At 45.1% G+C, this 16,645-nt stretch overlaps 1 protein-coding gene across 1 annotated transcript; it reads right to left on the minus strand.

Moving 5' to 3' along the window:
• Positions 1–13,983: 13,983 nt before the first annotated feature.
• On the minus strand, positions 13,984–15,696 carry SP5 (Sp5 transcription factor; the record flags this gene model as incomplete). Its single annotated transcript, XM_080346892.1, has 2 exons — positions 13,984–15,078; positions 15,646–15,696. 2 exons carry the CDS (start codon positions 15,694–15,696, stop codon positions 14,026–14,028), a joined length of 1,104 nt encoding a protein of 367 aa, XP_080203018.1. The 3' UTR covers positions 13,984–14,025.
• Between the last annotated feature and the right edge of the window lie 949 nt (positions 15,697–16,645).

The raw sequence follows: 16,645 nt of genomic DNA on the forward strand, positions 1-16,645 counted from the left end.
CACCAGTTATTTCACACCTCACATAAGACAGGTACCTTAGCCCCTCCCTTGGATAACAGCAATTTAAAACTTACCTTGGAGGGTACAAACAGGATGCAGCCCCCCCAATTCACTGAGCTATTGCTGGCATTCAAGGAGAGCAAGCAGGAACAAGGTGGCTCTAGAAACACAATAAAGCTGTGGGTCATGCAGTCTCTTTTCTCTTGTCTAGCAGAGCCCAAACCAGGTAACTAGGAAGGATTGTTTGACATTTTATAACTGTAAAATGGTGAAGTTCTTCAGCACGAAGAGCAACAGCACTATCTAAAGTAGTACAGCAAAGAGATACCCAGAAATTCCTGTGAATTCAAAATGAGAGATTTATTGCACTTTCAAAAGTACCTAACCTAAAAAAGCCTCCAGTTGCTACAAAAAACTGTATTTTTCCTCAAGTGTAGCTATGGAATCACTTACATAACTACATAATATCAAAATACAAAATTTGAATGCAAAAGTTTAAGCAAACATTTATGAAAAAAGCTTTAAATTTGATACATCACAAAAACAATGCCAAGTGAAGTAAGTACCATACTTAACCTACTTTGCCCTTCAGAATGTGCACTTTTTATTATAATTCTAATTTGGTCCACTGGGTGGATTGCTCCTCTTTTATCCACTAGGCTTGATCAAATCAGTGCAATAGAAGAACTGCTGATGCATGAAATGATAGGTCAATGTAACCTTGTCATGCAGTAATATCCCTGCAAATCACAGTAAACAAATAAAACAATTCATTTTATATGCTCTAGGTATTAGGCATAAATTACCAAAGCCTAAAGTAGGAACATTTTTACTTCAAATATAATACATTCCTGCATACATATATATATGTGTGTACATATATGTATGTATGTATATATATATAAATAACTTAAATAACTTATTTACACACAAAAAGGGGAAAACCATTTAGGTGGTTGTAGCGGCCATTACCAAATCCACCACCAGACTTTCCCAGATCAGTAAACTGATTTCTTCTTATGGACTTCATACAATGAAGATTTCTAAAAACTTTTGGCATCAAGATGCACCTTTCTTTTTTTGCCTTGTCCATTACAGTTGTCTCTCAAGTTCATCTAAACCACAGGCACAGTACCTTTAGCACAATTTTTACATATAAAAGTTCTTTTTTTTTTTTTTCCAATTTGAATTTTCTCATTTTTAATTAATTTACCACAAAGTTAGCATCATAATGTTACAGTTTCTATGTACTTAAAAAGAGATTTGTCTTTGAGATAATTCATGATTATACAAGAAAATACTTTGTAAGATGTGTAAAGGTAGTAAAAACAATGAACTACCACCCCAGATGCTAAGACATCATCCTTTAAAATATAGTAGAAATATGAATGTGTGATTTTAATCTTAACAGCATTAGATGCTCTCTAAAGATCTCTGCTGTGCATTGTTATTAATACAAAATCCTTTTTGAAAAGTTAGATTAAGCTACATGTTTGTGTGAGCATGTAAACACGTTTCTACAGACTAGAGTGGGTAAATAGAACTTACAAAAGCTTACAAGGCTGCTGGTGTTTGCTTCTGAGAGTATATGCTCACATTGCTTTTATGTAGCAACACTAAAATGTCATTTAAATAAAATTTCAACTGTATTTCTAACTGGAGTCTCTAATCTTAAAAGGTTTTCTGTATGTGATAACTGTATAAAAGACAAATTATGTGTAGTAGTGAGGATCTGATGTATGATGAATTTCTGAGTTTGTTTGGGTTTTTTTGTTTGTTTTGTGTGTGTGTGTGTGTTCTGTTTTGTTTGTTTGTTTTTCTTTCCTAAAATATCCTTTGGTAGTTATAGGGATACTTTTCTTAATTAAAAAATATTTAACTTTGTAAACAAACACAGAGAAACCACAGGGTGTTTAAAAAAGATGGAGCCAGTTTCAAAGCAGTATATTTCACAATGGCAACATGTCACAATTACACAAAAAACTACAAACAGCTTAATGAGTTATCAAGTAACCTCTTTATAAATGCTGTATGTTCCTTCCACTTGCTGTGCAGACAACATCGAGAGAATAGCTGAATTCGTCATTGCAGAGACATAGTGATTTCAAATTGGGTCCATCTTTTTGAAACACCCTGTATTTTAAACTTTAGTGACCAGTGAATGGAAAAAAAACTTCCATGGTTATTTTATGTTAGACAATAAATGTTTAAAATATACATGTTACACATAACTGCATGGTTTAACACAAAAAAATAGTGCAAAATAATTTTAAATAATATAGTGTTAATAGTTGTACATTTAACATGGGCAAGAGATTTTGTAAACAGGTGTTGAAAATATTTCTTTTTTAATTTGGGACATGAGAGGGAGCACACATGTGCTCTCATAATAGATATCTCAAGTCGGGTACTCTTGTCAGTGACTTTTCAGAAAGTGGACGTGTCAGCTACACAATAATCCAAGAGATTACGCTACAATGCTACTATTAGTTTTAATCAGGGTCTGCCTGGCCACACAAAAGATACAAATACTAATAATATTTCTTAAAAAGCTGAACAAAAAATTCAAAATATTAGATATTAAAATATGCTACTTATGTTATCATAATTAGCTCAATAACAAACACACTTTCCAATCTTTTAAGAAAAGACTTGGAAATTAGATACTCTTCACTTGAAAAACCCCATATGATCTGTAGTCACAGATAGGTCACAGGAAGATACCTCTGGACTGATAACTTCTGCCATTCCAAAAACCTGAAAAATAAAAAAAACCATAAAGAAATACTTTTTAAACAGGTTTGGTGACCATATCCACTATAAAATCTGTCAGAGTTATCTGAAGGCTCCTATAAACAGAAGCAGCTGCTTTTCCTTTAATCTTAGGCTAAAAGGGCCTACGACACAGTAGCCATATGCCAAAAATGTATTAAGAACATTCAACAAAATGATCTGCAACTTCTCTGGGTGAAAAATAAAGCTATCCATTTTGTGGTCAGTCTTAAGGTTGCATACATTTACATATAGCATACAGATCAGAAGCTCAATAACATAAAGTAGAATTCTTTGACACACAGTAGTTGTGCATCCTTGAAAGCAACATCTCTCTGCTCCCCTTGCCAGTCCTAGCATTTATAAATGTTTTTCCCTTGCTGCTATCTCACTTTGAAGCAGCCAAAGCAAGCCATATTTTTTTTGCTGGGCTTTGGCCTCCTCTCACAGAAGGCACACAGCTGTGAGGGAAGCATGATGTTTTATGTTCAAATTCCATTGAAGGGCCAGACTGCTCCCTTAAAAATCAGATAAAGTTTTTCCTTTGACTTAATTAGGAGCAGAAAGAGGTCTTGAGGAACAAGTTTCTACAGTAACCTGTGTATTTCAATGGAGTAAAGTGACAGGCAAAAAACAGTGCTACAACCTGAGGAGGTGGCCAAAATTCAGACATCTCATTGATACCCGAGATGTGATCCCACTTACTCTTCTAACAGTGGATGGGAAAGGCCACTGAAGTAACCATGGCAGCACAGCACAGGTGATCAGCAGATTTCCCTATGGGTGCCTGTAACTCTACCCACACTTCTGAGTTGCTCTGCACACTACAAGGCCTTTCCGCCTGCAACGACCACCCACAGCAGTGCGAGCACGTGCTGAACCTGGTGCCAGAGTTGAATATTTCCCCCACATCCCAGCTCAGAGCCCCGGGAGCAGGCAGCACCACTGCACAGCTGCCACTCCTGACCCTGCCTCATTCTCACCTGCTGTTAATGTTTTATGCCCTAGAAACCATGAGACCAAATATTGCCTCCTGCTCCCCCAGGCAGGTTATTTTTCAGCTGACTCAAACAAGCTGGATCTGGCTCAAAAACACTTTGCAGGGGCTGGTTCAAGAATAGGAACAAACAGCTCAGGCAGAAGGAGGGAAGGAAAAAAAAGAAAAAGAGAAAGAGACCAAGTAACTACCAAAGCTGGCCAAAGCCACGCAGGCTCCAAATGTTGAACCATGTCTCCTGCAACAAACATCTGTCACCTGAGGCAGACAGGAAGCTTGCCAGATCTTGCACATTGTCTTGGGAATATATATGTAAGACCACAAAAATGTGTTAGGAAATTTACCCTGAGAGAAATAAAGTATCATAAGGGCTATCACCTTTCAGATGTTAATATAGCCATTTTCATATTTTTGTGTGACGCAATAAAAAGACAAGATAAAAGTCAGGGCTATCTGCTTGTGAGATCACATTTTACTCTCTAATTTAAATCGTCTTTCATGTCAGGCATATAAACTATGCTCAGAGAGCAGTAATCCCGTATATCTTAACTCACTCCTTTAACTCCAAAGTTTTCCACCAAAGCTTCTCTGACCTTCGCTGACTGTGCTCTAGCCTGCGGTGGCATTGCCCAGCGAGGGACAAGTCCTGAGGAACACAGCTCTGAATGGAAATGCCAGTGCATGTCTGACCTTCAGAAACGCCAACACCAGAGCTTACACCACAGCAGGGAAAGACGAACAGGCCACGGGACAGAAATAAAAGCTCGGAGACTCCGTAACAAGTGACTTAAGGAAAAGAAAAAAAAAAGAAAAAGAGGGACTTGGACCTACGGTTCTGCAGAATGAGCTTCGATTTGACACCAAAAGGTCTGAAACGCGCCCCACGTTCCCGCCAGGTTCACTCACCCGGTTCCGGCCGCGAACGCCCTGCCCAGGGCAGCGGCCGCGCGCGGCACCGCTGGAGCCCACCTGAGGGGACGGCGCGCGCCAGCGGCTGCGCGAGCGCCACCCTCACACCGGCCGCGCGGCGCGCGCGTTGCGCCACCGGCAAACGCGGGGGGGGGGGCGGTGCCTCCGGGTCCCGCCGCTCACCTGGGGCGGGCGCGGCCGCGACAGGGAGGCCCGGGCTGTGGCACCTGCCGCCGGCCCGCCGGGGCGGGGACCTCCCGCTGCGGGGGCAGGTGAGTTGGGACCCGGTGCCCGGCGGCTGCTCCGGGCGGGAACGGCTGGGCTGGGGCGGCCCCGGAGCCATTGTAGCCCCCGGCCAGGTCTGTGCGCGGTACCGGTCCGTGCAGCTGGGAACGGGCCGGAGAGGGGAGAGGCACCGCTGTGTGCCTTTCCTCAGTGCTAAGGCGCATCCAGGGAAAAAGGAAACAGGTATAAAGCCATCGTGCTTTTTCTCTTCAGAGTGGATATAATCCAGACACGCAAACAGCTATTGAAAGATATTGCAGACCCACAAAGCTTAAATCCAGTCGTAAAGGGATGAGATGAATCAGTGATGGATTGGCCTATCTGACTGTTAAACACAACAAACAAAATGTGATTCCAGCTCAGGAAGTTTCTGATGCACTGTTCCCCAGAAGCTGAGAGGCCATGCCAAGGGGAATATCTGTTTTATATGTTCCTTGTTTTTAATCCACTTTCCTTAAGCATCTGTTACTGGAAAACAGGCTCCTAGGTTAAACAGACCTTTGGTCTGGCTCACGATACTTACGCATCTCCATTATGTTTACCATTTCCCCTGAGAAAACCATTCCAAGCTTCTCCATTCCTGCTTGCCAAAGGAAGCCATGCATAGCAGGGACTCTTTCTGCAGCCCAGGACTCTCTAATGATTATTTGATTGGCTCCTAGGGCACATGCAGTTTTGCAGCTTCCTTAAGGTCTTAAACACACACAAAAGCACTGAAGTTGTTTTAAACACATGTGGCTGGGATACTGTGAGGTCTTTCCTGAGAGCGTTGCAGTGGAGTGGGTAAAACACTCTGACCCTAGAGGCATGAATCAGAGTCTTCCTAAGAAGTTAGAAAAAGCTGCATTTTGGTGGTAGAGGTGTTATTATAATAAAACTCTAATCACTGAGACCCAAGAGCTGAAGGCAGCAAGTTCTGATCCTATCCACACAAAATTTACAGGCATTGGCTGTATTAGCTCACATGTCACCTGTCCCTGGGCAGATTTTCAGGGCTGACCCAATCTTTTTGTGAACCTTTGCAGCTGAAGCATTGCTTATTGCAGTCCAGCTCAAAGTGACTTCCTAATGACTTATTTTAAATGAAAATAAGTTTGATAAATGTCAAAATGTGAGACAAATGTGAGTTTACACACACACATATTTCACTTGTAGAATTCAAATTGTAAAAATCCTTGGTATTAATCATCACTAATGTATCTCTAGATGGATCTCACACTAACAGGCATTAGTGATATATTCAAGTTACTTGGTTAGGATTAATAGAGGAATGACTTTCTGATCAGCAATTAAAAAAATGTTGAGGCTTTCTAAAAACAAGTTTTCCTTTGTGTCAGCTGAGCTGCAGAAGACAAATATTTTCAAAAATTCTGATTTTGATACTGGACTGTAATCTGTTCATAAGAAACTTCTATACATGGAAAAGAACAGAAAGTCAAGTCAGCCACTTAGTTTGACTGATATAAGATTTCATGGCTTAACCAACAAGAAGGGTATCTCCTGCAGGCAGAAAATCAGATGAGACTATTTTATGCTTTTGATTTACCTTTTTGAATAAATGATGACAGATAAAAGTGATATCACTATAAAAAAGTGCTGTGGAATCAGCAGCAAGTCAAGAGGTTTGGTTGCTTTGATTAAGGTTTTTCATGTGGCAGTGAGACAGTAGGAACTCAGTCATTTCTGCAGCAAGATTTCACGAGAGAGACTGCTCTTACTGCTTTTGAGATGGAGAGCAAAACATTTAGGACATATTAAGGATGGTATATTATACAGTCTATTAGTTTTAAAGGAGAGAGGCATGCCTATAATTGGATATAATCTTGATTAGATCATTTATCTTGATCTGTTTTATGATGTTCTTTATTGTATGCCGTGCTTTCCTCTTATACCTTTTAAATAGGAGGGATTGTTTTCTAAACTGAAGTAACAAATTATTAACACAAAACACAAAAACACTTCCCTGAGTGTGTTTAGTGTTGTCATTCTTGGTATACTCAAGATCCCATCAGGGTAGCAGAGTTACAGTTCCAGTGTTTATGTGCACTAATTGAGCTGCTCTGGCCAGTTCTAAATAATATTACAGAGAACCTACCTCCCCTAACAAGTTTGCTCCCAATTCTGGTGTCTCTAATTTAGCTATTCAAGCACTGTACACAGCCTTGATCACAGTATTTTGCAAGCAGCTTCTCAGCGTCATTATAGAATTTATTCAAGCATTTTACTAAGAAGCTCAGACATAGCCTTAGGTCTCATGTAGGCACATAAGAAGATTTGGTTAATATTTTGGAAAATATAAAAGTGTAATCTTTGCCTCTTAAAACTATTACTTTCAGTTCTTTCAGAGCAAATTAACAGAGAGAAGTCAGTGGAGCCACACTGCTGAAGGATCAGGTAATACTGAGAAGAATGGGCCTCCTATATTGGGCTCCTAAGGTGAATAAGCAACATCTCAGAACATGTAAAGTAAGCAGATGTCAAGTGTTTGGCTGTTCTTTGCAGGACTCAACAAAAGCAAAGCACTACAGCTATTCTTGGGCAGCAGGAAAGCACATTCTTTAGATGTGAAGGGAAGAAATGAAGCTGTTTCTGCGCTCCTTTGGGATTAACATACAGTAGCTGAGAACACCTGACATTCTCAGGCTGTGTTATCTTTCCCGTCTAATCTTTAATGAGTGAATAGTGAACATTTTCCTTTCTCTTCTTCACATGTGCATCCTAGACTTGTGGAGAGCTGTCTAAAATAAGGAGAAATGTGGTAACATGACTGACATCTCCTTTCCATACAGATGGGAGATCTGCATGTGGAGATCACAGGCACACCATCTGATCTTGAATAAAGCATGTGGGATATGACCCCAAGTGAAGATACAGGCTTTGGTCTAATAAAATGTCTTTTAACCTGCTGCGTAATTAAAGCCTACTTTGAAAGTCTGCTCTGTGATGGCTGGTTCATGTTAAAAAGGAAAATGAAAAAAGTTTTTGAGTAATATATGGGTTAATACTGAGAATTTGTTTAAACAGCTCAGTATTGCTGAGCAGGGATTTATAGATAATAGGAATATATTGTTTTTGCAGACAACTCTACCTTTTAAAAATACAAAAACACAGGCAGAGACTGTTGTATAAGTATCTCCAAAAAAAAAAACCAAAACAAACAAACAAACAAAACCAACAACCAAACAAAAAAGTGTTTTGCTTATTTTTCGTTTTCCCCCTTGTGCTTCATCATTCCCCCATACTAAATACTATAGTGATGTAATACTCAGTTCAGGACACCTCGGTCACTGTCATGGTAAAAGTCCGAAAAGTCCGTGATTCAGTGGCAACAAGAAGTTACAAAAGTAAAAACGATCGCTTTTTATGGTGGGACAGGTTGACATAAAGGGCAAGTTACAATGTTGCCTAAAGTGAGGTATTTGCTCAGTATTGGCATCAGTGGACAGCAAAAGCCAGTGACTGATGGTCTAGAGAAGGGGGATTAAGATGAGTTAGATGGGGGTTCCTACCTTAAGACAGAGGCTCTATTATATTGTTAGGCTAGAGAAAACAAATCTGAAGCATAAAAAATGTGTACTTGAGGACAAGGTAAACCAGGCTTTGCCCACGTGCTGCTGCAGGCACAATTGTGCCAATCATGGGGGAGAAAAAAATGTAACCCTTAACTGAGACATCTGCACCAGCAGAAGACTCTGCTGTGGATGAGCAGGACAGAGAAGAAAGCACTTTTGCTGCTACAGTTTCTCTTTTACTCTGGAGGAGTGGAGGCAAAAGCATGGGAGAAGAAGGGTCACTACAGTGATGCACACATTGAAATGGCTTCTACTATACAATATTCCTACACTGGTAAACTGTTCCTTTCTTAGGCAGAACTAAAGGGGATCAAATGTCAGAAACTGGATTGTTATTATTTCTTCGGTAGTTCAATTAGATGAAAGGAAATTCTAGCCTTACTACCACTAACAGAGAGATGTGAACCTATACAGCAGCTCTGTATAAGGCCTCTGCACCACTAAAGGCTTCGGGAGTAGAGGCTCAGTTCACACCTCAGTACTAATTCATCACTTCTTCAGGAGTTCCTGGCCACTGACTCCAGAACATCACAGCATGGGACTCACGCACACCCACCTGCAGATGAAATGGACTCCTCCTCTGTACCCAACCCCACTGGAGTGAGACCTGTTCCATTTCTCAGCACACGGGATTTGTACGCAGTCTCAGGGTGGGCTCCAGCTAACAGAGCTCAGCAGTGGTGTAGTCACCAGAGGTAATCAGGGACTTGCTGTGGAGTTTTGTGTACTTAAGTAAATGAGTAATGCAACAAAACTAAGAGATGATGAGAAGAAAAAAAGGATTGATGGCCTTCAGGTTAAAGGCCAAATCTCACTATCCAAGATCTCCCACTGACTTGTCACAGTCACAAGGTCAAAATACATGTTTTCTTTACTTTTCATTATCCATAAAAAAAGATCCATATGTCTTCAAGTCAGTTGGGAGTAAATATTGAGTTGGGAATAAAACCAATAATCTTATTTAAAAGATCCTTTGAATTACACACACTTCTGATTTTCCCTGATCAATACTACTCATTCAGTCAGCCCCAGGCCTTGGATCCTTCTTCTCTATGCCCCACCTGAACACTTACCTGACAACTGTGAGTCTTGCTGGTGGCCAAGCACTTCCAGGTCCTGGGAGGCTTGGATGCTGTTTAAATGCAAAGTTATTGGAGATACCTGCTAGGCAATCCCTTTGGAAGAAAGCTTTGCTTTCAAGCATGGTAGTCTTGAAGACTTAGGGAGCCTATCCGGTAAGTACTTTAAAAAAATTTGGCAGGAAAATCTAAGAGGTCTTTGAGTTGGCTCCATCATGTGCCAGAGCAGCAGACCCCACATTTTTATCAGAGAGTTCATAGGAATCTCATAAAAATGTAAAATAATTGGAGAAACTTAACTTAAAAAAAAAAAAATCTACAGCAAGCCATAGGATCTGACAATAAGCCAGGCATTATACTTACATGGTGAATCCTGCAACCTTCTCCCACGCTGAAGTCTTATTCAAGTCAATATGAAATCTTTGTTCTGATAAAGCCCCAAATTTGGATTACATAATTTGGCCCTTAACTAAAAATAATCTGATTAACAACATGTTAAAAAAACCACCACCAAACCTATCTAAGAACAATGCTGGTTGTATTGGCTTTTGTTTTTTTTTTTGTACTACGCTCTGCTTAAAAGTTTGTGCAAGTGTGGAAGTCACTTTTCAACACAGAAAACATGCTCAATCTCAAATTTTTAAACCATATCCTATTTTTTGGTAAAGATGAATTAATTTGAATTAACTACAAAATGAATTAGTTTACATTATGTGTCTATTATACCAATGACATTTAAGATTTAAAATTCAGAAATGAATTGACCTTGAGCAGCATAGGTACTCAAAATGTATAATTAAAAAGAATATTAATCATTTAATTTTATAAAATGAACAGCTGTTCTAGTTGATTGGAAACAGCTAAAAGTGTAAAATGTATTTTGTGAATGCAAAATTAAAAGTTAATTTTATTATAGAGTGCCATTTGCCAACTAGAAATAAATTCTTGAGATGTAAGCAATATATTTTTGTAACACTCTACCCATACATCAGAAAGGTCACATGTATATTTAAATGCCATATTACTATAAAAGTTTAACGATTTCAGTTGAAAAGCTATCATATGATTTAGCTATTTAGAGATGCATATGAAACAGCTATGATGGATATGCCCTCTTTTCCAAAGAACTATTTAAAAGCTTTTGAGAGAAATAATGATTCATTAAATATTTTTATATTCTAAACTGTTAGTTTTACTTACCTTGTGTCATAAATTCCTCATTTTCTTCTTTTTTTTTTTTTTTTTTTTTAACTATTCTCACAGATTAAGATTTTCATTAGCATTTGCTATCATGGGTTTTCACTTAAATACATCTCTTGATCATGACAGGTATTTAACTAATTTTGATGGTACATATTTTAACCTGTGCACTTTCACGTTTTAAATGTAGTCATTATACAGATATTATACAAAGTGCATGGGATACAACATCCCACTGCCTTTTTGTATAAATATATATTTTTTTATCAGAAATCGCCACCCCCTTAACATGGTGCTGGGGCTGCCTGGGCTACAGTCTTTTACTTAAAACCTAAATTACTTGCAGGCTCACACTGAACTGAGTGGTAAAACTTTCAGTTTTTCAGTACAAGTTTTGTCTGAGGAAAGAGTTAGAACCCAGAACAGTGTTGCTAGACTAGACGATATACAGTCTGGGTAAATTCAGTTTGTCATCCAACTGCAGAAAAATCTTTCCAAATGGTCCCGCTTAGCAATTATTATATCTGTGACTACTGGGCTATTTTCTGCTAGTTACATCTGCTCTAACAGAACGGTTCTTAGAACCGTTAGAACTAGTTCTTAGGCTAAACTTGTGCCAGAAACCATCTAATACATTGCTTCAGCTCAGGTTAATACTTCATCTTGATCTTGGTACTTAGCAGTGAAAGGTGACATCCAAGTCCAGTATTCTATCCTATAAGTGGATCTTTTGTACTCTGGGGTACTGTCATTTCCCCTCTACTGCTGCCAGCAAAACCACTTTCAATTTCTGTCCATTTTAGGTATGTCTGATCTGAACATAGAATTGAAAGTCTATTTAGTGAAACAAACTCTTTTTTAAAGCAGTCCCTAATTCTGTAACACTACATTCTTAATGCAATTTAATGCCAAAGAAAGGAAGCAGGTTGCCACTGTATGCCATCAAACATTTTAAAAAGTAGAAACATTATGTTATTCCTGATGACATATTTAAATCACTTCTCAGTGGTAAATGTCTCAAAGACCTTTTGAGTAAGGACTTCTGGGTCAGGTCCATCAGTTATTTCCTTCATTGCTGTCACTCATTCTGTAACAGTTAAGGCATCTTCTACTTAATATCCTTCAACAACATCCTTCTAGAGCCTAAATCTTTGGCAAAAGAATGTAAACCAATGAAGCTAAACGGATTTCTCACAAGGCTTTCTGTAATAGGACAGGTTATAGAAGATTCTTCAGTAGTAAAGATGATAACTGCTGATTATTAATTTAATAAGTTGGCTCTAAGAATATGGTGTGCGAAATTAATTCAGAATCATAAACATTAAAATATTACTGAGGAACTGTATCATGGTAACTGTCCATTAACTTCTCATTATTTCAAATGTGAGGGTTTTAGTGGTGTTGTCTCATCTCATTATTTCCTGAGAGAATAGATTCTTCGCAGTATTTGACTCGCATACAAACACATCAGTTTTACATGTTCTGTCATTATAAACATATATAATGACAGAACATGTAAAACTGATGTGTTTGTCAGGCTGCTGCTTTTCTTAATTCAGGAGCCCATGGCAAAGTGTATCTCTATCATTATGGTTGTGCCAAAGCTTGTTTGACAACTGCCACCAGAGGAGCCTCTTTGAGGCTGAATGGTTGCAGATTAGTCCCAGTGAACTTCCGATGGCACTTTTTTATTTGGCTGTGTCATTAGATAACCAGAAAACAAAGCTGACTTGGTAAAAAATATAAGGAGCAAAGAACATATTCTCTTCGTTAAAATGCAAAAGTTAGCAAATGACTAATAAGGTTCCTCGTTTGTTTGTTCTGTAAGAATTTCAGTTAAAAAAAAAAAAAAAAAGAAACAGGGAACTCACTACAGTAAAAAAGTCATTATTTTAAAAGAAATTTGCCAAAATGAATGTATGCCTAAACCCATGTGACACCAAATGAGACACAAGAAACCCTAAAAGCTGTCACTGTCTACCAAGTACTTTCATACACAGTTTTGTGCCAAATATCTTCCCCTGTGCAGGAGCGCAACTGCCGTTTCATCACACTGGGACGATAGCGAGCGTCTCACCCTTGAATTCTACAGATTTACAGAAAGGTAACCCATGGAGAGCACGTTTGGGCTGTGCCGTGCCACGGGCAATATCAGGCCAGGAAGGGCTGGTTGTCGCAGGCCCTGTAGCCTGGACCCCTCTGAGAAGGGGCGTCATTGACTTGGACCGCTGCTCACCTCTGCCGAAATGCACATCCCGGCTGGAGCGCTGGACCTGCACGTTCCCCCCCGGTACCCGCACCGTGTGCTTCTCTTTTCTCTCGTGGCTTCATGTGTAGGAAACAGAATAATAACGGCAATAACTTAAAAACCCCAACGAGCCAACATCAGTCTGGAGAAGTTCGGGATTTTAAAGGTGTTTACCATGAGCAGCTCCCCAGTCACCGTGCGCTGGGATCCCTTGGCCAGGGCGATGAGGCGGGACCCAGCCCGGCGCCGCAGCGCCCGCCGCCGCCTCGGCGGGAAATGGCGGGAAGGCGGCGGCCGCGCGCGGACGGGCCCGGTCCTCGCGGGCGGGCGGGACGATGAAATGACACCGACGCGGCGGGACCTTCCGTGCGTGACCCCAGAGTTAACGGGTTTATTTCACGCTGCAGCCGCGGGTCGCTTTACAGAAACATCTCATGCTGGAGCCCCGCACGGGGCCGAGGACGAGGAGAGAAACACTTGTATTCAAACAGAACTATTAAATAACCTGTACACAAAACTTCAGTCTTTTCCCCTGAAAGCACCGAGGGCCGGGCCCCGGCGTGCCCGGACCGACGCTGCCGCCCCACCCCCGGGCTCCCACAAGCCCCTATCCCCCGAGGCGGCGACTGGGGCGGCCTCACTCCCGTCCTCAGTCGCGCCCCGGGACGGCAGGGACGGGGAGGGCGACTGTCCCGGGACAAGGGCAGACGGCGGCAGTTCTGGAGCCCTACGAGCGTCCAGTCCTGGGGCCCGAGGGTCCCCGCTCCTGCTGGTACCGCCTCCAACCGAGCCCCAGCTCGCCGGGCCCGACACGAGTCCGAGAACCGACCGCCCTCTCCCCCATCGCCGCCCTGCCCCCGGCCGCAGGGCGCCCTAGCCCGGGTCACCGGCACGGCTCGGCTCGGCCCGCGGGCGCGGCGACCGCCGCCGGGCTCGGGCCGGTCCTGCCCCGCCGCCCGGCGGTCACAGGTCGCGTCCGTCCTCCCGCTTCACGCCGTCCGCCGCCGCCTTCAGCTTCTTGTTCTGGTGGGTCTTGACGTGCTTGGCCAGGTGGTCGCTGCGCATGAAGCGCTTCCCGCATTCGGGGCAGACGAAGCGCTTCTCGCCCGTGTGAGTCCGCAGGTGACGCTGCAGCTCGTCGGAGCGCGTGAAGCTCTTCCCGCAGAAGAGCCAGTTGCAGACGAACGGCCGCTCGCCCGTGTGCCAGCGCAGGTGCGCCTTCAGGTGCGAGGTCTTGCCGTACACCTTGCCGCAGCCGGGGATGTGGCAGATGTGCTGCTTCTTTTTGCCCGGCTCCGCCTCTGGGGCGCTGCCCGCGGCCGACTGGCAGTTGGGGCAGCGGCAGCGGCGGCACCTCCTGGCCGTGGCCGCCAGGGGAGACTTGGTCTGCAGCAGGGCGGCGATCTGCGTCTGGTACTGGGCGAAGTCCGAGTGGCCCAGCACCAGGCTCCGCGGCAGCGCCGCGGCCGCGGGGAAGCGGTGGCCGCAGCCGCCCGGGGCGCCGGCCTGCTGGATGCTCCACCACGGGATGTCCTCAGGCGGCGGGTTGGGCGAGAGCTGCCGGCAGGGCTGCGCGGGCGGCAGCAGGTTGGAGTAGCCGGGCGGCAGGGCGGCCTGGGCGGCGTAGGGAACGTAGGCGGGGGGGCAACTGGACGGCAGGGTGGCCATGGAGGAGGGCAGCATCTTGACAGGGGAAAACTCGTAGGGGTAGGAGGGGTCCGCCGGGGGGGTGAGGGGCAGTTCGTGCGCCCCCCCGAAGGAGGGCTGCAGGTGGTTCTTCTGAGGAGTCAGCCCCAGGCTGGGGTGCGGCGGCGGCAGCCCCCCCGGGGAGTGTGCCGGCATGTCGCCGCTCCACGGGTGGAAGATCCTGGAGGGAGATCCCAGCGTCGGGTCGTAGGAGACCTGCAGGAAGTCCGAGGGCGCTGCGCCTGGCTGTCCGATTCGGCTACAGGTGGCGGCCAGAAGAGCCAGGGGCGAGTGCTTGGCCAAGTCTGGGGAGGCACTGGGGGTGCGGTCCTGCGCGGGAGCGGGAGGGGGGAAGGAGGGAGGAGAGCGCGTTACTCGCCGCCCGCCGCCGCCGACCCGCGGGAAACTTCGTGCGCCGCTGCCCGCGCCGCCTGCCCGTGCGCTGCCGGAGGCGTCCCCCGCTCCCCGCACGGCCGGCAAACTTTCCGAAAACAGCGCTCGCCAAGCGGGCAGAACGGGCCCGGCCCCCCAGTCCCGCCCGGAGACTGGTCCCGCCTCGCCTGCAGCCCTTGCCGTTGGCCCCGCCGCTTCTGCTGGTCCAGGGGCGCCGGGGAAGTGGCCGCTGCGAGCAGGGAGCAGCCCCCACCCCGGACTCCCCCGCCCCGGGACGTTGCCTGGAGTTACCGCCGGACTCCTGGCTGGAGAGGGCAGTTGCCGGCCCGAGGAGCTCGATCCCGACCCCTTCACTCCCGTGGGGGGACCCTACCTACCTCTCCCGGGCCGCCGCGGGGGTGAAGCCCCGAGAGGGAGGAGGCAGGTCCCGGCTGCTCTGGCGCAACGCGGGTCACAACCGTGGGACGCGACGCCCTGCGAGCCGCCCCGGGCACAGGTACTGACCTGGAGGAAAGCCTGGAGGGAGTCGTTCCGGAGGACGGCCACTGCGGCCATGGCTACTGCGCCCGGGGCGAGGGGAAGGCGCCGGGGCACCGCCGAGGCATGGAGACGCCGAGGGGAAGACGAGGAGCTGCCCAGTTTCCCTCTCTCTCTCCTCTCTGATCTCTTCGCCTCTGTGCCTGTCCCACCCCCCCGCGCTGCGCGATCTCCGCGGACTGTCTGACTGCACCAGGATCACCTCCAAGAATTTGATAAGGACTTTGCTGGGCCGCCAGCCAGTCAGAGGGAAGATTTATGGCTTTGAAGTTTGCCGCTACCCAATCATCAAAGAATAGCGGCTCTTTCAGAAGCGAAAGCAAATCCTTTGAATCCACAAAGCTCCTATGGTGTGTTTGTTGGTCTGGATAAAAGAACTGATTATTAGGGGGGATGGGAAGGGAGGAGATAAAGGCGGGACAATTAATGAAGTAATCACTATGTGGGAAATGTATATACACAAATAATTGGATTTTCTTGATCAAAGGACCCCTTACCGCCTGGAGACCCTCGCACTAGATGTGCAAGACACTAGATCCCCCCCTCCCCTTCTTTTTTTTTTTTTTCCTTGCAATTAAGGATTTGTAGCAGAGCTCTAAAGTGACAATGTGTCTTTGTTATCTCCCGAGAAATCTGCCTCCAGATTCCGCTGATAGTGTTTGATGACTCGAAGTAACAGGAGCACAGCGAGTTCACCTGATCGGGGCTGGTCGATCCCAGTCGTAAAACTTCCTTGGAGTATTTGTCAGTGGTTCCTGCCCACTCCCTCCCTCCTCCCGCCCTTCCCCCGAGGCTGGGGGATATGCCCTCGATATGACTCCGCAAACAACCGCACATTTTCCCCTCTGGTAGCCGGGTTTGGTTTCGCTTCGCTCAGCCGGCGCTAAGCCCGTGTTATCTGCAGCCCCCGCCTGGCGCGGGGCCACGGCGAGCGCGCCCGGCCGGGCTCGGAGGAGGGGCGGCGGGT

The sequence above is a fragment of the Nesoenas mayeri genome, assembly GCF_963082525.1.
Source record: "Nesoenas mayeri genome assembly, chromosome: 6".
Classification (NCBI taxonomy): Eukaryota; Metazoa; Chordata; class Aves; order Columbiformes; family Columbidae; genus Nesoenas; species Nesoenas mayeri.